This window comes from Pelodiscus sinensis, chromosome 2 (assembly GCF_049634645.1).
Source record: "Pelodiscus sinensis isolate JC-2024 chromosome 2, ASM4963464v1, whole genome shotgun sequence".
Taxonomy (NCBI): Eukaryota; Metazoa; Chordata; order Testudines; family Trionychidae; genus Pelodiscus; species Pelodiscus sinensis.
The window spans coordinates 213,034,000-213,058,929 of NC_134712.1; the positions used below are offsets into that span (position 1 = coordinate 213,034,000).

Here is a 24,930-nt window from a genome sequence, read left to right on the forward strand (position 1 = left end):
CATCCTGTTCCGTGAATTACATACAGTCCTTGGCCCATAATGAAACAAACTAAATGCAGTAATATCTCCCAAAGATATTGCAGGAAATGACCCCATCATAATTACTATTTCAGTTTATCAGTTACATGAGTAATCAATGCTGATACGATAATATTGACTATGAAATATATTATGGTAGCACCCAAAAGCTACAGTCCCCACCCAAAGCCTCTAGCAGACACAAAGAGTTAGAGATAGTCACACAACACACAAGTTGTGACATATTATATGGAATATCTTTGAGGATATTCTATCAATTTTATAAATGTTATATGCAGTGTTCCCTCTAAGCTGTGTGGCATCAATTAATCAGCATCACCCAGTCAAAGGCTCAGGGCTGACTGATCACCTGTGAAGCTGTGCTACCACACAGCTTAGAGGGAACACTGTGTATTGGTTAGTGTTTTATTTTAGCTGTGTTGTAATTTACAGGAGTTTCCAGTGAAAATTAAAAATCTCCTAGGGAGTAATTAATATAATTACTCTAAACCTCATCTCCTCAGGGGAAATTATCTATTCTGATTTGGTTAAAGAGGGCTATCAAAGAACTGAGAACTCTTTGAAGACACCACCCTGGTCATTCTGACCAAGAGAGACAGGCCCTGTGGAAAGTACTGTGCTCCTATCAGACTAGTCATGTAAGGGTATTAGAAGTTAGTATGCTGAGTAGAGTGCAGGGCTATGTAGTGAAGGGCCTTGAGATCCAAAGTGACAGAAAGGTAAAGGGGAAGCAAACCAGGTGAAATATTTAGCAACTGCTCTGTATGTGGACTTCTTGAGGCAACCTTGCAGTAGTCAAGGCCAGGGAAGAAAAAATTCAAGTGTTTAAGAGAATTTTGATGACGTGAGCAGAGCAGAAAGACTTAGTTTTAGAGACCTTGTGTAGGAGGAAGCGGCAAGATTCAGTTACGAGATGAAATGCAAGAATGGCACCATTGTAGCACTTCAGTGAAGACACTACCTACTTCCATGGGAGGGGTTCTGCCATCGGCGTAAATAATCTAGGTCAATGGGAGGATTCTCCCAGCAGCCTAGTGCTGGCTACATCAAGGGTTAGGTCAGTTAAACTGTCATGTGGGGCATGGCTTCTTCAGATCCCTGAGTGATGTAGTTATATTGACCTAATTTCCTACTGCAAATCATGCCCCAGATTATGCACCCAAGTGACTGAGAGGATGGTGCTAATATCCAAGGTGATAGCAGCAATTTTAAAGACAGAGATCAAGAGCTAAGCCTCAACATCTATGAGATGTCAAAAACACAAAAAGAGCTGCAGATTGTAACAGAAGGAGCCATGTGTAGAGTAGAGAAATAGACCTATAAATAATAAGAGTAAAAATGATAGCTGATCATCCGATGATAGGATGCAGAGAGAGAAAGAGGGAGCCAGGTGAGATCACTACTGAATGTTGGAGATGTGTACCAGGCCCCACACACAAAAAACAAACAAAAAATTATAAAGCTACAGTGAGTGATACAAGAAATAGTAAAAGCTGAGTGTATAAGATTTTAAAAGGAAGGAGCATGGTCAATACTATTAGAGTCAAGAAGAATGAAAATGTCTTACAAAAATTAACTGCATCAGCACATTATTTGAAAATGTATCTAACCCTTTGATTTACACTCTTAGCCTTCTGAATACAAACACAACTAAAAAGGCTAGAAAGTAAAATAAAACAACTCAACAAACACTTCATTTTCTGGAATATAAATTTGTCATGAAGGTTAGATAAATACCATACCCAGTGAGGAATTTTGGCACTACTTTTGAAAACTCTTTGAGGCAAGGATCTTGATTATCTGTTCCTGTAGCTGTCCCTAGCATCTCTTTGGAGGCTGTACAAAAAATGTTCATCTAATCCTCTAGGTGCAAACAAGGCAATTCTTTAAAAATACACTTTGACCCAATGTTAACATTATAATACAGAGAAACATCAATATCAAATCCCTTTGCCTTCCTCCTTCCCAATTTAGACCACCTTTCAGAGACTGCAAGGATATCTATATGTTTGTATTGAAGCAATGTTTCCTGACAGTCAAGAATATCTGTCCTACCCTCAGAAGTACTATCAATGTCTAACTAAAAAAACAGCTGTAAAGATTTAAAGAAACTCTACTTCTCTGAAATATTAGCCAAAAAACACAAAGAGCTCTATCATACTATCAAATATTTACGCAAAGATGACTAAAAGAACAGAGAAAGCCTACAATCGTGCACCAGGTGTTTTTTGCTCCTTTCAAATCCTCAAGGTCATAAAATGTGAGGACAAATGTAATAAAGATTGAGTGTCCTATCTTAGGTAATACTAAGCCGCCTATACCTTGGCATGCAAGTATAATATAAAATAAAGTAGCATGGAGCATCAGAGTGTATTTAAAATAACTCTGTTGTCTCCTCCTTTCTCTGTGATTAGTGTGTGAATGTCAGAGCATAGAAGATGTTAAGTGGTACAGGTACTACTTGTGTGAGAACATAACCTCAAAAAATGCATCAGATATTTGGACCCGACAAAGTCAAATTTGGGTTCAGCAGTCAAACTCTGGTTTATGTGCTGTATTGCACATGATGATCAACATGGATTAGTATAGAAAGACATTCCCTTTGAGCACCTTTGAAGCCTTTCTAGATATAATTTTCTGGGGCAGATTCATGAATAACATATTTAACCTAGCAGTACAGCTTATTTTTAAATACTTGCAATATGCTCCCCATCACCTATCACTTTCCATACTGAACACTAACTCGGGTCCATGGCATTAGAGTAGAATCCCAGAGTTGCAAACATCTTGGGAAGGGAAATTTGTTTGTAACTCTGAAGAAAATGTAATGATTGGTATTTCAAAAGTTAATAACTGAACATTGACTTAATACAGCTTTTAAACTTTACTATGCTGAAAAATGCTCCTTTCCTTTTATATTTTTAGTTATATTTAGTACTGTTATTTGCCTTTTTAGAGGGTGAGGTCTGTGTTGCTGCCTGTTTGTGTACTTTCATGTTGATTGTAACTCTGAAGTTCTATTGTACATGTTGTGACTTCAACTAATAGTTTATACAAATATGAGATAGACAAAATAAAGTCAAGTTACTCTTGTCAGATTCCAATTTTCAGATCACTGGACTAAACCAAGTTATCTTGTTATTTTCTTGCACAGAATAATGATTAGTTACTATAATTATTCTAAATGCATATCTGTTTATGCCATGTTTGCTAATAGAAGCATATAAACACAAAAAGCTACTTTATTCATTTAATCTGAGAAAATGAGTGACAAGCAAATGATGGAGCTGTAGGGATAGAATTAAATTATATTGCAAGGATGTGAAAAGATAATTTGGCTACTATTTAATCTGAAACAAGTGCCACAGTGATAATTAGGAATATATTATTTAAACAGCCAAAATAAAGACTTTTCCTAACTGACTATTTTTATTTTAAAATTGGGGCATCGTCCTAAATGTTGTCTCTTCCTGTTTGTGTCAATTGTTTTACTTGAATTTTTCATTAGGTTATTAAGTGCCATTCTCATGTGTTTGTGTTATTAATTACCCTAAAAGACCTAAAAGTTTGCTAGGTGCTTCCCCATGCAGTTACTCTCTTCAGGGTATGGACTGTGAAATTAATACATAGGATTATAAACTCTTCAGGGGCAGGGATAATATTTTAGTTCTTTGTTATTGTACAATGCTTGCACAATAGGGTCCTGGTTAAAAATTATTATTTATTATTTGTATTCCCATAGTGCGCTTAGGGACAATGGGAATACAAATAATTAGTAATAATTCCAGACATTAGGTTATAAGAGGAATAATTTGAACTGCTTTGCCAAGAAATAATGTCTCTGTTCCTATCTAACCACTCCCTAATCACCCTGGACCCTTTCCTATAAATTAAATATACTCAATCTCTCCTCAATCCTAGATTTACACCAAACACAAGGGGAAATCCCAAAATGCCAGCAAACCAAGGAGATCACCCATCAAGCATTTATGCACATTTAATGGTTGGTATGAGTCTCTTCCCACAATGGAATGACTTACATGCCTAAAGTTAAGCATGAGATCAAGTGTCTACAGGATTTAGGCTACTGATATTCATAGGTTATAATAGGAATGAACAGCAAGTTCCAGTTGTCAGCAAATGCCAGAAGGTACCTAGAGAAAAATACAAAGATGATAGTTTTCTTTCTTACACCAGTAAACACTAGAAATCTGGTTTTGGATCTCTCTCCTCCCTACCCTTTTTAAAAACAAGCCAAAATGTTCAGAAATTGACATTAGGCATGTACTGTGCCTTGATGTCTCCTTATTTAACAATCTTTAGCGGTGGGACTTTCTCATGTAGATATAAGCACAGTAGTTGGAAAAACAAAGTGTTTTAATAGTCATTTTATATATCTAATGGTTTTGCAAAAAAACCCTCATTTCAAGTACTGTGTTTTATTTGATCTTTTTTTAATGAGATGCAACTCTGTCATGCCCTCAAATGCATTTAATCCAGGATCCCTAAATGTCCATGGATATTTAGCTTGCTTATTTAATATCCTCAATGCAATTATGCACCATTAATTATGTTGAAATTTTTATATCAAAGTATCACTTCTCTCTGAAGTACATAGGTTGATGCCTAAATCTCCAAGCTTCAAAGCAAGATGAGGGATAAGAAAAGGACAGTTGAATGTTGTTGAGTTGAGGCAGAGTTGTAATATAAAACTAATTCCAAGGATGAGATTTTAGAAGCTCCCTGCAGATTTGGACACCAGAGTTCCATTAAAAGTAATGGGAATCAGACCTCCACGTCTCAGATATGAATCTGCCACTTAGTGGCTGATTCCGCTGTGCATGCTCAGGAAGAATGTTAACATTCTGTCCAATGAGGAAATGACTGCTGATTGGCAGCAGGCCAATTATGAATTTCTCGCCATCTAATGGAGTAAAAATATTAAATAGAAGCAATAAGAAAAGCATGTTTCCTAGTCTGAATAGTGAAAAACTTTCACTGGCAGGTCTACAATTTTTAGCCACTCCACAACCTCCCAAAATATATGGCAAGCTATCAACCAGGGGCATGTATCATATGGTTGCAAGTTTGCGTGAATGATCTAAACATATACTATAGGGCTACGTCTACACTGGCACCCTTTTCCGGAAATACTTAAAACGGAACAGTTTTCCGTTACAAGTATTTCCGGAAAAAGCGCGTCTACATTGGCAGGATGCTTTTCCGGAAAAGAACTTTTTCCGGAAAAGCGTCCGTGCCAATGTAGACGTGCTTTTCTGCAAAAAAGCCCCAATCGTCATTTTTGCGATCGGGGCTTTTTTGCGGAAAAGAAATCTGTGCTGTCTATACTGGCCCTTTTCCGGAACAGTTTTCCAGAAAAGGACTTTTGCCCGAACGGGAGCAGCATAGTTTTTCCGGAAAAGCACTGATGATTTTACAGTAGATCGTCAGTGCTTTTCTGGAAATTCAAGGGGCCAGTGTAGACAGCTGGCAAGTTATTCCGGAAAAGCGGCTGATTTTCCGGAATAAGTGGCCAGCGTAGACACAGCTTAGGTGTATGGATAGCAATCAACAGGGACTCCCACTTTCTGAAGAATGGTTTTTCTAAAGAAAAAAATAGTAGATCCAGATCAAATTCTTTCCATGACCAGAGAGTACACGTACACATACGTGTACACACACACACACACACACACACACACACACACACACACACACTCGCTCACAGTTTTTAGAAACGTGTTACTAGCAATTTATACATTCATTCACCTGGCATAAAGTGAAAGATCTGGGTAAAGTGTTCATAAATATCTCAGCAAATGAGGGGATCCATATAAAAAATTAAGCACAAAAGGTAGAGATGAGAAGCCTTTTTTCAGTCAGGGACCACCGGCCCACAGAAAAAATCTGTCAGGGGCCACACACCAAAAACCCTCACTGAAGTGGCACCCGACTGAGAAAGAGAAAGCCATTTCTCACACTCCCCTCACACACCAGAGCCTTGCGGGGGGGACGACCAACTTAGTATATTTTGTGTGTTCCAGCCTCATGGTTGGGAAGCAGGGGGGCTGCAGAACTAGCACAGGCTCCCCAATGCAGGGGTGGGGTGAGGCATAAGCCTGGGGGACCAGATCCAAACAAGTTGGGGACCACATTTGGCTCCCCAGTCCCAAGGTTCCCTCCCCCCCAATCTAAGGTCTCTGAAAAACAAGCATATGCATATTACTACAAAGTGCATGGCAGGCAAACAACACTGCACATGTAATTAACTACTTTGCTTTGCAGATCTATGCTTTATGAATGCATACCTTTCTGCTGCTGTTTTGGCACAAAGACTGATTTTCAGTGGGGCCACTATTCGATGTCCACTTGTTCATGTGCATCTTCATGAGCACAGACATCTGCACTTTCCAAATAGGAACGCCCGCTGAGAATTTTTGTGCATGGTGACTAGAGTCTAAAATTCAAGTGTTTCAGTTTTTAATCATTTAGAGCCCAAACTGAGACAATCAAGTGACAACCAATGAGTTTATTCAAAATAAGTCAGAGAGGAAAGTACCCCCATAACACCTTCAGGTACTCCTCCAGCACTCCGCCCAACTACCCACTCCCAGTAAACACACCCTTACACCAGTCCCCAAATACCCATTTTCAATACACATACCTCTCCAGCACCCTTGGTACCACCTGCAGCACTCTCAAATCTCCCCCAATACACAGTCACACCTACAGCACCCCCCACCAATGGTATTCCCCTTCCAGCTCCCCCTCTTTCAGCAATGTCCTCTTTCAGAGAACTGGAAACCTGGTAACCATACACAAGGTTCACTTCCTCTGACAAGCTATTCACTCCATGTACTACTTGCTTTTAGTTTCTATGTCTATTTAGTTTTTCAAATAAAACTGTAACATCTAAAACAATGAGGGTATGTCTGCACTACAGCGTTGTTCCGAAATATCTTAATTCGAAATAAGTTATTTCGAAATAACGCATCTATACACAAAATGCATTTTGAAATAGCTTTTTGCTAAATTGAAATAGTGTGTCCACACTGACTGGATTCTGAATCGCATTTAAGGGCAGCTGAAACCAGTTCCGACAGGGCATCAGGTCAATAGTTGCTTTGTGTGTATGCTGTCCGAGGCTTGTGCTTAAAGGAACCCCCTTGGACAGCCGGTTCTCAGCTTTCTCTGCTTGCTTGCCTACCTACCTCACTGAGGGACAGCAAAGCATTTTTCTCTCTGCCTGCTTGGTTGTCCTCTCTCGGTACACCACAACACTTGGCACCATGGAGCCGGAGCCGCCCTGGGCACTCTGGTGCTTCTTTTGGATATTTTGCTGCAAGCCTGGTAGCAAGTGCTGGAGACTGCCTGGCACAATCTGCAGCAGACCAACCCCCAGGTCCTCTTCCAGACTGTCCTGGGAGCCGTGGAGAAGCAGCATGCCCCGCCGCATCTAGTGACTGGACACCAGTACCGACTGGTGGGACCACATCATCCTGGAGCGCTGGGGAGACCAACAGTGGACCCAGAACTTCAGGATGAAGGAGGACACCTTCCTCGAGCTCTGTGAGTGGCTCGCCCCTGCTCTGCGGCTACAGGACATGTACGAAGCCCGCCATTCCCCTCCACAAGCATGTGGCCATCACCCTATGGAAGCTCTCCATGCTGGATAGCTACCGATCTGTCGGCAACCAGTTCGGCATGGGGAAATCCACCATCGGAGCAGTGCTCATGCAGGTATGGCAGTCTCCGGCCATTGTGCCAGGGAAAGGGGAGGGAGCAAGGAGTGGCTGGGCTGCCTCAGAGAAAAGGGGGGGAGGGGCTGCAAGTCCTCTCTATAGGAGGGTTTGTTCTGTCCCAGCAGCACTTCGGACTGCCTGCGGTGGATTGCAAGGGGGGGGGGCCTTTCTCCTGAAGTGTGGGGGCACGGGGCAGTGGTGGGGAAAGAGCACTCTCACAGCCACCCTGGCACCCCAGTGACTCTCAGTGGTTTTCTGCATCCCTCTGCAGGTCAAGGCCATCAATAGAGTACTGCTCCACAGAGTCATCCACCTCACCGATGTGGACACAGTCATTGAGGGGTTTGGCGCCCTGGGCTTCCCCAACTGCGGGGGGACAACTGATGGGATGCACATTCCCATCCGTGCCCAGGAACACCAGGCCTCCCCCTACATAAACTGGAAAGGATACTTCTCAGTCATCCTGCAGGCTTTGTCTGACTACCGGGGAGGGTTCGTGGACGTTAATGTGGGCTGGTCTGGAAAAGCACACGACACGCAGGTTTACTGCAACTCCTCCGTGTGTCAGAGGCTGCACATTGGGACCTTCTTCCCCAACTGTCACATCAGCAGGGCCCACATCGTGGTGGAAGGTGCCTTCGGCCGGCTGAAGGCCCATTTTAGATGCCTCCTCACCCGCCTCGACTTCTCCGAGTGGAATATTCCACAAGTGGTGACAGTGTGCTGTGTGCTGCACAACTTTTATGAGCAGAAGGGGGAGGCTTTCTTGCCAGCCAGGATGGCAGAGGCCGACCACTTGGCTGGCCTGCACACGTAGCCCTGCACAGCTGCCAGCTGGGAGGCCCATCGGGGGGCTGTCAGGCTATGGGAGGTCTTGCGGGAGAGCTTCCACCCTGAGGAGCACTAAGAACCTCCCTGGTCTACCCCACTGGAGGCTTTTGCCTCATTCCACCCTCACGACCTTCCACTAACCCCTCCTCCTCCCACCTAATGTAAAATAAAAAACATGTTTTTTCTTAAACTAACGGTCTTTATTTAACAAAACTGGGGGAGGAGGGGATGAAAATCTGGGGAGACTGGGGAAAGGAGGTGGGAGAGGGAAGGGGGAAACCTGGGAGGAGGGAGCTGGAAGCGAGGGTAAGGAGGGGGAGGGGAAACTCAAGGGTAGGGGGTCTCACTGGGCCAACTTTCTCCCAGCACTGCGGATGCGGGGCCTCAGCATCCCCGGGGGGATGGGGAGGAGGCTGTGGAGGGTGAGGTGGGGAGTGTGGAGGGTGAGGAGGAAAAAGTGGGAGGGGGAGAAGGAGTGGGAGGAGGAGCAGGAGCTGGGGAGGCAGCAAGTGCTGGAGCGGCACGAGGCAGCACGCTCTGCACCAGGGTCTGCCGATGGGCACAGATGGCACGACCCTGGGCAAGCAGCTCCCACCGGAGCTCCAAATCTAGTTCCACCGAGCGGTCGAGGGTGCAGTGCAGGGTTCGCAGTGCCCCCAGGTACTGCTCTCAGTAACCCCTGCAGTGTTCGGCTGGTTCTCCTGCAGAGCCCTCATGTGTGGGAGCATGTCCCGGGTGGGGTGGGGTGCCCTGCACGTGCAGCTGGTGCGGCTGTGGAGAAAGAAAATAAGTGGTCAGTTCTTCCTGGGGACACAGTGGATGAAGCCCAGCCCCCCTCTGCAAGGTGAGGATGACCATTCCCTGCACCATCAGAGACGATGTGCTTGTGAAGAGGCCATGGTCAGATTGTCCAGCTAATCCCGGGAGTAGCAGCTGCCCCGAGACCGCACCCTTGCCCCTATGCTGTGTATAGTGCGGCTGAGGTGGGGAGGAGATGTTCCCTACCTCTGTGTAGAGGGGGATCATGAAAGGGGGGCATCCTGCAGTGTCCCGCCCCAGAGTGGAGAGTGTGGAGACCCGCCCCAGGATCAGGAGCACGTCATGTCTCTTCACATGCACGTGTGGCTAACAGACCAAGGCCCCTGTGTGGCAGCCAGCTGGAGCCACCTGCCCAGTGGTGGCATGGCACATGCTCGCACGTGCACAGGTTGCTGCATGATCAGTGGTAAGCAAGCCCCACGTGCACGGTCCCTGGTCTCCCTCCCTGCCTCTGCCCTCCTCCCCCGTAAGGGGACAGTGATGGCACTCACATGTGGTGGCCTCTCCGGATGACCCTGGTGAGTCGGCTGCTGGGACGGCCCGGGGGTCCTGGCGGCGGGGAATGCTCCGTGAAGGCTCCTTCTCCATGTCCTCGTCAGGGCCCTCTGCTCCCGGCTCGCTGCCCTCTATGCTGGCACAGACCATCCCGCCCCCCAGGATGCTGTCCAGGGCCTCAATAAGGGGCAGGTGTGTGCCCCTTCTGGGGAGCTGCCCCTTGTGGCCCTGGCATAACCCTGCCACAATTCTTTAATTTTCATGTGCACCTGTTCTTGGGTGCGCATGTGGCCTTTTGTGGCCACGGTGGCAGCTATGCGGCTGTAGACGGCCACGTTCCTCTGTCTAGTGCGGAAATCATGGACGGTGGAGGCCTCCCCTCAAACCTCAATGAGGTTCATGATCTCCGCATTAGTCCAGGATGGCACCCGCCTTCTCCGGCCCGTGACTGGCTCCTGGGAGCTGGAGGACTGGGCGGTGGAGGGCTGGTTGGATCTGGCTGCCTGGCGCATATTGGGGCCACTGGGTCAGGGGCAGTGACTGCTGGCTCTGGGCTGGCAGGCTTGTAGCTGGCACATGCAGCGCGGCCAGAGTCTACCCCTTTAAGGGCTCCGGGCTGGGGGTGAGGAGAGGAGTTTTCCTGGTTTGGCCCAGAGTGGCCACCAGGGCTCCCTAGGAAGGGCTGTAGGCCCCCTATTTTGAAATAAGCGTCTACACCGCGCTTATTTTGCATTAGCTATTTCAAATTTGGTATTATTCCTCGTAGAATGAGGTTTAACTAATTCGAATTAAACGTCCCGCTATTTCAAATGTATTTCAAAATAGCGGTTTGCCTGTGTAGCCGCTATTAAAGTTAATTCGAAATAACGGCTGTTATTTCGAATTAACTTTGATGTGTAGACAAACCCTGAGAGATTCTCTTTGGATGGAGAATAATACCACTTTGTAGGGATTGTGAAGTTTGCAAAGATGTAAAAACACCTACACAATGTGACTAGCAGTCACCACCCTAATGAGGGGCTTAGCTCCACAAATTAAATGAAACTGTTAAATAGAAGTCTTGACTGAACACAGTCAACTGTGATTAAACCGGGTTTTGTGCAGATCAAAAGAAGCTGTTTGGGTACTTCCTGAGGTAGGGTACTGAAAGGTTTCTCTAGATTATCAGCGATGATGTTGGACATTACAGGAGATGACTTGATGGCATCACTGGACTGATATTCTTCTCTCTACTACTACAAAATTACACCCTTGTTGTGGACTGAGCTGTGGAGTCTGAGGAGTGACTGTATATGAAGTCTATGCTATACATCTGTTCCCCAAGTATTCCTCACCTGTGGGTGTGGGGACCAATATATGATAGGATATGATGAAGTTCTCACGCAGCCAGTGAAGGGCATCTGTTTCGTGGAGATTGCCAAACCGGTGCCGCTGAGAAGCTGCTAAACTGCTTTAAAACTCAGGACTTATTCTTTTCCTTCCAAGCTCTCTTTAAGCACTACATCTGTGCCAATCTTTTCTGCTAATATGAAGAAATGCAATCCATACACTACTTCTAAAGGGTCAAATTTATTATTAATGTTATTAATCTACATATGTTTCAAGATTAGATATAAATGCTTGAAGGATAAGAGGGGAGAGAGACTCTGGGGAAAATACTAATACATGTTTTTCCCAAGGTACAGAATTTGCCCTAAACAAATTTGCAGGAGTAAAAGTATCAGCATATCAATGTTAACTTGAATGTCCTGGTTCTTCAGTTTCAAGGCTTAAGAAAAATTGCTGATCACATACTCTTACAGTCTTGAAAGATAAGTCTACCATAACAAACCTATTCTGCAATAATATTCTATTATAATTAACTGATTCGCCCCGCATTAGTCAGAGTTTTATTTTTGTTCACTGAGTTTTGTATAGCATTCCCACATTCTAAGCACCCCCATTACATTCCAAAAGCCAAGATTAGTGAGAAATGAAGTAACCGCTAACTGAAATTTGGAGAAAATTAATGTAATATAAAATACAAGAGTAATCCCAATTCCAAGCCTTTACACTCATGTAAAGTTTGATATATGACTGTAACTTGAACACGGTTTAGCGGTAGCATACAGAGCTCTTAGTTTGGAAGTCTGCCAGTCCAGAAGATTTAGTACTTGGTGCCTGAAAATAGTATAATCAGCAAAAGGCAGCTGATCATCACAAGAGTAGAAATACGAGACTGTGGTAAACATTCTAAATATTTCCCCAAGGAATGCAGTAGTAGATTACTTCTGAACATTGTTGTAGGCAGCAAGAGACCATTTCTTTATAACGGTTGATTCAATTAACATCTGAAATAAAAACTTAACATACAGTACTTCTGTCAGTACATTTATCTCTTTACCAAATGCTACAATACATGTTTCTTGATGCACTTCACTATAAGTAGAGCCCTGCAAATCCACAGTATGGACACTATATCTGCATCTGCAGATGTGACTGTCCATCATTCATTTTTATGGATATGGAGTGGATATGGGTACTAAAAGGATCGAGACGCTCCCAGCAAGAAGTATGGCCGGGCTACAGGTGCTTGTCCTGCTCTGCTCCACCCAGCGCTCCTTACCTCAGACCTTGCTTCACTCTGCCCAGCTTACCAAGGAGCAGGCTTGGGGCATGGGTGCTTACCCCCCTCTGCCCAACAAAGCACTTCTAATGGGGAACTTCTCCCGCTCTGCCCCACTTCCTGTCACTGACTGAGGAGCATGGCCAGGGTGTAAGTGCTTGTCCTGCTCTCCGTTAGGGGCACGCGGCGGTGAAGAGCATGACAATTACCTGCTCCCTGGCCACACTCCTTGCCAGGAACACTCCAGTAAGTGATGGGGAGTGGGGCAGAGTGGGAGAAGCTGCCAGTTAGGAGCACTTGGTAGGGCAGAGTGGGACAAGCTTTGTAGCAGGAACACCCAACACCACTCCCCGGTAAGCCCCCGAGAGCAGGGAAGAGCAGGACAAGCTCTGTGGTAGGAGCACATGGCAGTGCAAAGCGAGACAAGCACCTATGCCCCAGACATGCTCTTCACCAGGAGCGCCCCGAGCCTGCTCCCTGGTAATCGCCGGGCAGGGCAAAGCAGGATAAGCACCCTGCCCCAGCCACGCTCCTCCACAGGAGCACCCCGACGTACACACAGACAGTCCTCCTCAGAGCAAGCACTATGAGATGGCTCGCTGTTGCCGAGGTGCTACAAATGTGGATATACATAAAAAGGAGGAGCCAGGTTGCAGAGCGGTTACATGTTGTTTCTAGTGGATGTAGATCAGGTGCGGATCCACATTTTCATAACTAGAGCATGTGTAGATATATGTCACATTAGTTATTTTAGACTTAATTTTATAGTGATCCCATAAGAAGCCTGGTTTTATTTCACTGGTTTACTCCAAGTAATAACATCATCAGAAATACTGATACTTGAAAATGAAGTTTTAAAAAACTTCAACACATACAAAATATTAATGCTACGTCTTTTTAAGCATCTTCCTCTATCATTTTTACAAATTATCTGAGCCTGCGTCATGTACATCTGATGCATGGAAAGTTGAGCAATCTGATTATTTCTCACAATAGATATAAATTAACCCAAGCTCTGAAGCAAGAATGTAATTGATAAATGTAAAGGATTATTGTTCCTCACCACTCTGCATAACAGAGATACATACTGAAGTTATCCTTTAGGTTAGAGGAAGCCTTTGTAGGTTTAGCAGGTCATATTAAGTATGAGAGAGTCTAAAGATTCCAGAGACAGACAAAGTCTAGCAAAATACGGAGAAAGTAATGCTATTTTATTCTTCAGAATGTGATTGCATTCTAAGCCACTTTAAAACATATATTTCAATTGACTGCTTCTGTTAGTCTCCAAATGTTTTCTTAAGACAAAGACGGCAAGTAGGTTAGACACACAAAATTTATTACCCTAGCAACTTCTTCCACATTAGCTTCTGGAAATGCAGTGTATACAAATAGTGTTGCTAAGTTGTAGGTCATGCTGGAATTTTACCAAACCTAAGTATATCATTTAAATAGCAAAACATCATTTTCATTTCAGATCATGCTGTACTAATATTTCTGCGTTTAGAAAGCAGCAGCCCTTTTTGGAAAAACACACCAGGAATATCTTTTATTACAGCCACTCCCTGACTTACAAACACACTGACTTACGACCATGCGTACTTACGACCAACTTCCCATTAACCCCATTATAATATTTTCGAGTTGAGAACCATGTATGTCAAGTTTTTCAAACTGCACGGACAGCACATTTAAGGGTATTTCCGACTTACGACTAAATTGAGTTACGACCAGGTGTTCGGAACATAATCCGTTCATAAGTCAGGGACTGCCTGTGATGGTTTGGGGCCCCTGGGATGCCAACTGAGCTGCTTAACATACCACTAAACCAGGGGTCTGCAACCTATGGCTCAGTATGTAACCAAACATGGCTCTTTTGTCATTCCCAAAATACACGCAACTTTTTAAATTAAAATGAAAAATGAAAAATTTTAAAAACACTTAATTGCTTATGTAGCTTGAATGAGTGCATGAATCTGAATGTAACTTGATATGACGTAAACATCAAAGAAATGTGCGAAAAGCTGCAGCAGCAGTCCCATTAAATAAAGTATGCAAGTACAATGTTTCATTCATTCTATTATTAACTATCATGTCAATAATAATAATATTAATTATTACAATACAATAATATTAAGTTGTATATTTTCAGTCATGCAAATGGGCACTCTTATACTAGCTCTTTGTTGACCACTTGTTCTGCATTTTGATGTAGTTTGGCTTTTTGGTTTGAAAAGGTTGCCGAACCCTGAACTAAACCCACCATCTGTGTCAGTCTCGGTCCACTTTTGCTAAGCCCTGCTCTTAAGCCTCCTCCAGCAAAGCACATAGGCAGGGACACACAGTAGCTGCAGAAGACATTGAGATCAGCTCTGGAAGGACTCAGCTTAAGGGAACTGCTACAGCACCCAGAAGGCTACCCCCTTGGGGGTACAAACCGAAAGTTATATGAAGTTTGCCTCTTTCCTCAATGTGAAGGAAAGTATGCACAGCCTCTCCCTTCCTCCTTAATTAGAAATAACACAAACTGGGCTATTTTATAAAACAGAAATAAGTTTATTAACTATGAAAAGATGCATTTTAAGTGGTCAAAGGGGTAGCTGACAGAACAAAGCAGATTACTAAGAAAATAATACAAAGCATGCAAACTAAGCTAGATTCAGTAAAGGCACTGGTTGCAAATAATAACTTCTCACCCATGATATTATTCAGATAGAGTTCTTCATAGGCCAGGTAACTCATAGCCTGGATCTATCCATTCTTCTCCCTCTATTACAATCCCTGTTTCCAAGCATTTTTTGAGGTGGGGTAGCAGAGGTAAAGCAAGCTGAAGACCATCATTGTTTTCCTCTCCTGCCTTGTTTAGAACTCCCACAAGGCAGGAACTCTTTCTTTTCCTCCAGCCCCCTGGGGAACAGTTCAGCAGTCCAAGATGAAGGTTAATATCAGGTGTAGAGATGTAAGCGAGTAGTCAACTATCCGATAAGCAAATGCTTATCGGGTAGTCGAACAGCAACTTGAGTAGTCACTTCCCCCCACTTGCTGCCTCTATCGGGGGGGGGGGGGAGGAGGAGCAGGAACCGGTGCTGGGGGGGAACCAGCTTAAGCAAGTTCTCCCCAGCACTGTTTCTCCCGGGGCAGGGAAGGCAGAGGCACAGTGGGGAAATGGCACAAGAGAGTCCCTGCTCATATTGGTTCCCACTGCAGGCTTCTGCTTTTGAAATATAAGGGGGGGGGGGAGAGAACAGGAGTCGGTACTGGGGGGAGCCTGTATCAGAGGCTGCATGGAGTCAATAGGGGATGCTGCTGCGAAACTGGGGCCCCCGCATGGACAGGGGTTTTTGCTGCCAAGCAACCCTGTTCGTGGCAGCCATGGCTGGCCGCAGGCAGGGGCTGCTCTGGCACCAGACCCTGTTCACAGTAGCCAGGATTGTCCACCGCAAACAGGGGCTGCTGAACTCAGCGCGAGCTGGGACTAAGCAGTCCCAGTTCATGCTGATCACTGCGCCTCGGCATGTTCAATGTATAAGAGCAGTCCTGGCTCAAATCGGCTCCTGGAGCTACCCCCCTTTTGACCAATCAGAACGGCATTTAATTAACCGTATAGTCAATACAAATTGTATTAACTACAAATCTGGCTATACAATGAGCCAGATAATTGCATTTTAACATCCTTAATCAGGTGACCAGGACATCTTGCTCTATAGTATCCCTGAGTCTGAGGCAGTGTGGAGCATCCCTAGAAAGGCCAAGCCTATTCACTGTCCATTGTACTAGCTGAAGGGCCATTAGTCCTGTCTGGCTTTTCCTTTACAGATTTTCCTTTATACTTAGCACTAAATGAAACATTTTGTTTTCTACATCAAAGCATCCCCAATTTTTTTTACAATGTAACAGTGACACTTTGATCTAGAAAATGAGATAAATACGCAGAGGAGTAGCTGTTTTCAAGATACTAGAAAAATCCAAATAAACAAAGAGACCACCTGCCTTCAACAAGCAACATAGGGAAGCTATTTACTAGTAACTGGAATATCTAAATAGCCTCTGAAGCTTTACACTATGGAATTTGGCTGACAAGCTGCTCCAAAGCCATATGATTTGCCAGTGGATAGGCATATACTGACCAAAGATATAACATTCTTAGTTCAATTCCCTGCTCTGTCTCAGTTCTCCAGTTGAGAAACCATAACAGTACTTCACATGTCACAGGGATGATGTGACAAGGAACATATTAAAAGGTTGAGAGTTGCTCAGATGCTACCGTATAGGAGCCATATAAACAGACAGTTCCAAAAAGATGATATAAGACAGACCACTTCCAAACTGCTCTTGTTTCTCTTCACATCAACTAATGTCATATTTCTTGCTCCTTATCTATGACAACAACATCTTTCTCAATGATTTTCTTATGTATGCTGTTCTACTTTCAAGCCTTCCATCAAGAAATATCCAATCAAGGGGCTGTCTAGGAATAGTTTTTTTACATCTATACAACAGGTCTCAATCACTCCAACTTTTTTACTCCAATCATTATCTCTCTTCAGTCTGCTGGCCAGTCATTTGTAACACATCTGCATTGGTTACCTTATTGCACCAGCAGACACTAAGTATCCTTTGCAAGCATCTCAGGTTGAATACCTTGAGTGTACTGGTAAGTTTCTAGCATTTACCAACTTTCAGAAGCATATAACCAGGACTCGCCGAACTGCGGCGAGCCCCACTTGCCAGCCGCACTGTCCGGCAATCTGCGCATGCGCAGATCGCCCAAACCCGGCACTTTCGGGTTACAATCTACTCGCCCGTGGTGAGTAAATTGTATTATTTGTCGAGCCCTGCATATAACAATGTGGATTTAATTGAGGTTGAACCTCTCTCATCGGGCACCTGCAGACCAGTCCAGTGCTGAACCAGAGAATTTGCTGAACCCTGGGAAGTCAATATTGTCTAGTAGGATTACCAACACTTCCACTGCTTACTGGACTCTTAGAAGACATATAGGGGTAAATTAGAGCTAAATAACAGCATAAATTACTGACAGCCAGGACTGGTACAAAGAAAGTGAAAAATTAAAGATCTCATTGGTAGAAATTTCAGAAGCAGAAATAGAAGAAACAATTAGGCAGCTAAAAAAAACCAAGATAAGATCACTGTAGAAATGTTTAAAATGGAAAATGTTAGTGACATACATAAACTTTGTAATGTAGTTTTCAAGAAGGAACTTTACCCGAAGAAGTAGAAGAAAACTGTGATCTGTAAATTATCCTTCCACCCACCCCACCCCCCAAAAAACCCAGATGTGCAACCATTGGCAAGGAATGACACTGCTTTCCAAAAGAAAAGGATGTTAGCAGTGGTGATATATATGTGATTGACAGTGAAGAATACACATAGTTAATGAGTTATATACTTTGGAAGCACAAATAGTGCTGATTTGTCAACACCATGAAAAGAAGGAGGCAAGTAAAACCTCTTGAGACAGGCAAATATCTGGAGAAATAAGGAGATTTACACAACAGCTAGATAAAGTTACACAATGACACTACAGGTTGAACCTCTCTAGTCCGGCAACATCCGTGGTCTGGCATGATTTTAGTTAACTGGATGTCCACTTAACATGGGTGTAGCCAAGTTTCCCATGGTCCCATAGTTTCTTTACAGAGCAAGTGCTCCTGCACCTAAACTCTTTTTAGCTACATAGGGCCATCAACTGAGTTTTTGTCCAATAATAGCCTATTTGGTTTTGATGGTCCTTCTTGATGGACAGGAGAAAGAATAGTCACTTACCTTTTGTAACAGTTGTTCTTCAAGATGTATGGCTTACATCCCTTCCAACATGTGTGAGCACAAGTGTTGCATACACAATCAGAGGATTTTTCCCTAGCTGTACCCAATGGACCGGCTGTGGTGCCCCTCTGTGGTGATGTCTTGCGGTGGCATAAATACATCACTGCCAACTTGACTCCTGTTTCAGTTCCTTCTTGCTGGAACAATCCAACAGAGGGGAGGTGGGTGGGTCTGGAATGGACATGAGCAACACATCTCGAAGAACAGTTACAAAAGGTAAGTAACCATTTTTTCTTTGAGTGATTGCTCATATCCATTCCAATATGTAACTCAACATTAATTTGTAAGGAGGAGCAGTTAGACCTCAACTTGTTGCTGAGTACAGTACAGCTTTGCAAAATACCACATCATCCCATGACTACTGGGTAATAGCATAATGAGTCGTGAAGACACTCATGGAGGACCACATAGCCATTCTGTGGCTGTCCTGAATTGGGACTTGTGTTAGAAAGGCTGCCCCCAAGGCTTACGCCAGAGTTGAATGTGCTTTGATAGGCCGAGTCAGCACCTTGGCCAAGTCATAGTACAGTTTGATCCAGGATGACAGGTGCTGTGACATAATCGGGAGGCTCTTCATGCACTCCGCAAGAGAGACAAAAAGCTGTGTCAACCAGTGGAACTGTTTAGTGCACTCAGAATAAAAAGCAAGGGCACACCCCATGTCCAGGGAGTGTAGTGCCCTCTCCCTGCCTGTGGCATGGGGCTTTGGAAGAAAACAAGGAGAAAAATATCACGATTGATGTGAAAAGGTGATGTCATCTTTGGCAGATAGGTGGGATGAAGGCACAGCTGCACTTTATCCTTATAATAATTAGTATATGGAGGCTTGGAGATAAGGGCTTGCAGCTCTGGCACTCATTTGGCAGAAGTAATAGCTGCCAGGAAGGCCACTTTGTATGACAGGTAGAAGAGAGAGCAGCTAGCTAGGGATATAAATGGAAGGACCATGAGCTGAGAGAGCACCAAGTTTAAGCCCCACGGTGGCAATGGCTGCCTCCCCTGAGGGAGAGCTGATCCAAACGCTTAAGAAAACAACCCACCACCAGTTCCTGAAGAGCGTTCACTCCCAAATGTGAGTGAAAAGTTGAGATAGCCACCTGAATGTATCAGACAGCCAGACCCTGGTGCCTGAGATGAAGAAGATAGTCCAGAAGCAGGGGAACCATGGCCTGTTGGAGGGGGTGTATGCTTACTATGCAAAGAGCCTCTTCTATTTTGTGATCTAAGTAGTCTTAGTACAAGGTTTGTGGCTGCCCATTAAGACTTCCCTGACCATGTCCAAGCACTAGAACTCAAGGTGGCTCAGCCATGGAGCTTCCACACTATGAGGTAGAGTCCAGGTTCAGGTGGCACAGCCGGCCGAATGCCTGTGTCAAAAAGTCGGGAATCAGAGACAGTATCATGGTCCTGGCCACTGACAGGGACAGCAGTGTGGTGAACCAGTGTTGGTAAGCTGGTGTTATGAGTATTATCACTCTGTTCAACTGAATTTTGAAGAGGACGCTGGGTATTAATAGTACTGAGTGAAAAGTATAAAGGGACTGCTCCATCCTTTGCAGATAGAAAGCATCTGACTGTAACAACCAACTATGGCCCCAAAAGAAGCAAAAACACAGGCATTTCTTGTTTATGTGGGTCATGAACAGGTCGACCTGGGAATGACCCCACTAACGGAAGCTGAAGAGAGCTGCATCCACCCTGAGGAACTACTTGTGAGATTGAAAAGACTGGCTGAGGCAATCCATAATTTTGTTTTACGTGCCTGGAAGGTACAAAACTTGCAGGTGAATGTGAGAAATACAAAGGTCCTACAGGACAATGACCTCCAGGCACAGAGGAGAGGAGCAAGCACCGCCCTGTCAACTGATATAAAATATTGGTGTAGGGTTGTCCGTCATCACCATGACACGCCGGCCCTGTAGATGGGGCAGGAACTCCTTTCAGGTAAGATGTACTGCCCTGAACTCCCCAACATTGATTTAAACCATCAGTCCATCTCCTTTTTTGTTTGCAGTTTAAACCCCTGCAAATACTGCACTTAGCCTCTCCGAGACACTTCAGAACCCCTCTGGGCATATGTTTGCCACACTTCACACACTGCTTGAAACCCTGGGGGCACTGCATGCCCCAGGAGCATGAACAATAGGAGGGGAAACCCTCCCTCCCAAACTAAAGTGACTCGAACAAACAACTAATCTATACAACAAAAACAATGAAAGAGTCCTATGCTAGGGACTAACTACTTGTGAAGTAAGAAGTCAGAAATGCCAGGGACCATCACTGGAGGGAAGAAGGAACTAAAATGGGAGTCAGATTGGTAGGGATATCTATATCTATATCTATATCTATAGATAGATAGATATATGACTCTGTAGGTGCAAAGTGTCACCACAAGGAGTGCCACAGCCAATCTGACTGGTACTACCAGGGGAAAAGTCTTCTGACGATCATGCACGCAATGCACGCACGCACACACACATATAGGAATGGACATGAGCAATCACTTGAAGAACCACCACTCTTGCTGTCCAGGTTCATAAGTTCAGATTGGACATTTTTACAATGATAAAGCAAATCTGTATTACCACCTTATAGCATGAGCTATAGACATTATAAGTTAGATTAATGAATGCAGCAACTTACAAGTATTTTATAGAGTCAAAGCACTAAACATACTTTTACAAGTCTAACACCTATCTTGAACAATATTAACATACGGGTAAACTGATATGGCTTCCACCTATGAATTGTCAGAGCTCTGTAGACACCTATAGCCTTGTCAACAGCTGGCACATGGTTTTCCAGCATCACAAATTCATCCTGCAATCTCTGTAGAATGCATCCTTTAATCGTGGTCACTGGCAGGTACATAACACTGCATGCTAATTCCATTAGCAAAATTTGTGAGTCAACTGGTTTCCAGTCTTGTACTTCTTATATTGCTTTGTTGCTGTGGAATATTATACTTTCCACTTTAGGAGTATCATCTTGCCTTCCTGAACAGAGTACTCTGATGCTGTGTAAACTGAATCGTTCATCTCATTTAGCTCACTCCAAGAATGCTAATAATGAACTGAGACATTTCTCAAATCACTTTACTCAGTTTCCCTTCATGGCATACAGTTCTCACATTCCAGAACCAAATTCTAGTTTTAGCCTCACCAGTCAGGATCTTATTTCAGGTGTGTGGTTGACTAAGTGATCCTGAAAGGCTAACACAGATTCTTACCCATGTTTTCCCATAACTGTGACTTTTTTTACATGGACAGATGACTCTCAATCATAGGTCCATGGCTCTTCATTTAATATATTTGAAACAACCCTTAAGTAGTATAGGTTTCTCTCAATCAACACTCATGGGATGAACCTGGTGCCTGAAGAAACGGGAGAGGTTCAGCCTGAATCCATACTGGCACATGGAGAATTCAAATTATTTATAGGTAACTTTACTCTCCCATCATGATATTAGCACTCCAGTTTCCCACTGAAGGAGATTTGCAAGTAGTACACAAGCTGCAGGAGGACTCAACTGAATAAAGACTGCAGTACTATCACCCTACATAGGCATCTGACCTATACTTCAAGAGAAGGAAGTAATGCTTCATGAAGTACTAACTGAACTACAATAGGCATCTTCTGAATTTCAAAAACTGATGCGCTCCAAAGGAAAGTTATCGAAGCAACTCTTACTTTAGTGAATGGGCCCTAAATCCTCCAGATACTCACTCCTCAATCTTGACGTAAGTATTTAGTACACAGACTTATTCCAGCCTTGAAGCAAAGACTGGAGAAGTCCAAGGGGGAAACATGGATCATATTCAGCCTAAATGACTTTGAGAGACTAGACCTGTTTAAATAAATTAAGGCTCCTCACATCCAGACAATGGAATATGGCTTTATGAAAAAAAAAATCAGTATTGGGAGGATCTGCTATCATGGGCGGCAATCATGCTCCTGGCAGAAATGACAAGCATTATGAATGTTACTTTGAATGGAAGAGAATGCAGAAGACAGAATTCCCAATATGTGATAAGCCTACTAAGAACAAGATTCAAACCCTCAGACTCCACAAAAAGACAAATAGGAGGAAATGTAAGAAAGAATATTTTCAGAACATGTTATAATAGGCTGTACAGAGAGAACATAGAAAAAAATTCACACAGCAACCTGGCCTACCCCCCACAGCAAAAAGTCTGAGGGGTAGCAGTGTTAGTAACTTTAAAAATGAGTAGCCCTGTGACATCTTAGAGATTAATAAATATATATACAGCAATATATAGATATATCACACACAAATATACAGAGAAAGCAGAAAGTCACTCCCTAGTCTCTAGTTCTTAATGGGCACATACCCTTTTCCAAAAAGCCAGACAATGGCCCCCACTGTTTAATGCACAGGGAAGTTATTTCCATCTTTGAAAAATTGGCTTTATAAAATACAGGTTGGACCTCCCTCGTCTAGCACCTTCAGGATATGACTGGGCCCTAACAAGGGGATTTGCCGAATGAGAGGAGGTCCCTCCTAACATGGTCCGTGCTACCCCTGGCTAGGACTCTAGCCAAGCCCTGCTGCTGCCTGCCTAGCCACGGCTTCTTAGGATGGAGCACCATCGCTGTCAAGGCTACCAGGGCTCTGCAATTTCTGGGGCTGCTAGGGCTCCACATCTTCTGCGACTGCTGGGGATTCTGGGGCTGCCAGGGCTTCTGTGGCTGCTGGGGCTTCTGGAACTCCGCAGCTGCTATGGCTCCCAGGACTGAGGCTCCACAGCTACTGGGACTTTGTGGCCATTGCTGGCCCCTCACTACCACCTGGCAGCAGGGGCGAGAACTCCCTCAACATGGGGCTCCTGCCTGAATTGCCACTCCTCCCACTCCTGCCCTGCAGCCCAACCTCCTTATACCTGGACTCTATGGTCCAGGAACATCCACTGGACCAGAGAGTCCCAGTTAAGGGAGGTACAACCTGTAGTAAAAATGAATTTTGGGGTATGTTACCATACAAGCCATTTAAGATACTGAGGTGTTAGGAAATTATTTCAGAGTCATGCCTCAAATGTTTACATTCCAAAATAAGCAGAAGGAAAGGCATACTAAAACACGATTCTTCTCCTTTTGCCCACATTTCTATATTCTATTTGCTCTTCCGTTGCACTGCACAATCCTAACATTTAATCACCTCCATTAAGGCAAAAGTTCTCAGATTTACACTCTGTAATACTTTGAGGGAGTTTAATGCAAATATGGTAGCTAGTCTAGTCTAATTCAAATATAGTAGCTAATGCAAATATGATAGATTGCTAGTCTAATGCAAATATGGTATTTATGTATCCCTTTTCATGGAAAAAACAACTGTTAAAATTATTCATTGCATCTATGCTGTAACATGTATGGCAGGAAAAGTGACATTATGTAAGTTGTGAGAAACGAGACAAAAAGGTATTATTTAAAAGTTATGCCATGAAAAAAAAAATCTGTTAAGCTGCTATCACAGATGTACATACTTTTGTCAGGAATTTAAATATGTGAAAATTTGGAAAGCTTGCCATTACTTTATGTAAAGGCCTCTTGGAACAGTAAGTACATTAGAAATAATGATGAGGATTAAAACTAATCAGTATAGTGTCTAAATTTTAGACAAAATGAATGACCATTTGAGTTATTTAATAAAGTATTTACTATGCCAATACCATCTCTCAGTCTCCATTTGTTGTACGTAAATCTGTAACAAACCATAATCTTGCGATTCTTCTTCCTTAGCAATTAACTTTGTAAGTAGGATGGTAGGTATCAGTTTAAAAACATAAAATAGTCTTCCATTCTCCAATTTCATTAGATATAAAAAATAAGAATTTCAGCTCTAAACATACATTTTAATGGTAACAAATGTTACTGAAGCATAATTAAATTAGGGAAGAATCTGGGAGTTGCATACATGTGTGTGTGCATTGCATAATAGTGTGTGCGTGCGTGTGTGTATTTTGAACAAAAATACCGCTCACGACTACAGGCAATCTATCACAATAGTCTCGTCACAAACACAGAGTATGTGGAAAAGTAAAATGAATGAATCATATTATATACTAATTGCCATATTTTCTATGATGTGCCTCCTTTTATTTCAACAAATGTTAACAAATTTCAGTTTCTTACCAAATCAATCAGGCTCTCCTGTATCCTGTTCAACGTAGTGCGCAGTCTGCTACTACTAAGACCCAGTCCTGTTGATTCAAACTGGAAAAAAAATATATATCTAAAAAACATAGGAAAGGACAAATTTTGCATTTTAGATTAGTGACTAGATGACCCAAAAACATTCACATTTTGTTCAATATATTTACAGATAGCGTCTGCACATCAAAACCAAAAGGAAAAGGAAACATGCAAAAATTGCTGCACTCAACAGTACGCTGATGTAAAGAATGAACTATGCTCAGTTCACAAAGATGACCACATACAATTCATATTAATAAATTATCATTATCCACTTTGTCAGGGAGATTGTTGCCAGAATATTCTCTTGGACTGTTTTTAAATGACTATATGCAATAAAATGGC

The 24,930-nt window shown here is 43.4% G+C and overlaps 1 protein-coding gene across 4 annotated transcripts in view; it reads right to left on the minus strand.

Annotated features, from left to right (window-relative positions):
- VPS50 (VPS50 subunit of EARP/GARPII complex) overlaps nt 1-24,930 on the minus strand; it is a 174,964-nt gene that overhangs the window by 18,407 nt on the left and 131,627 nt on the right. For all 4 annotated transcript variants that reach the window (XM_075922362.1, XM_006114479.4, XM_006114480.4 and 1 more), the window contains one exon: nt 24,526-24,606. In XM_075922362.1, coding sequence (XP_075778477.1) covers nt 24,526-24,606 — 81 coding nt within the window. The remainder of the gene's footprint in view (nt 1-24,525; nt 24,607-24,930) is intronic.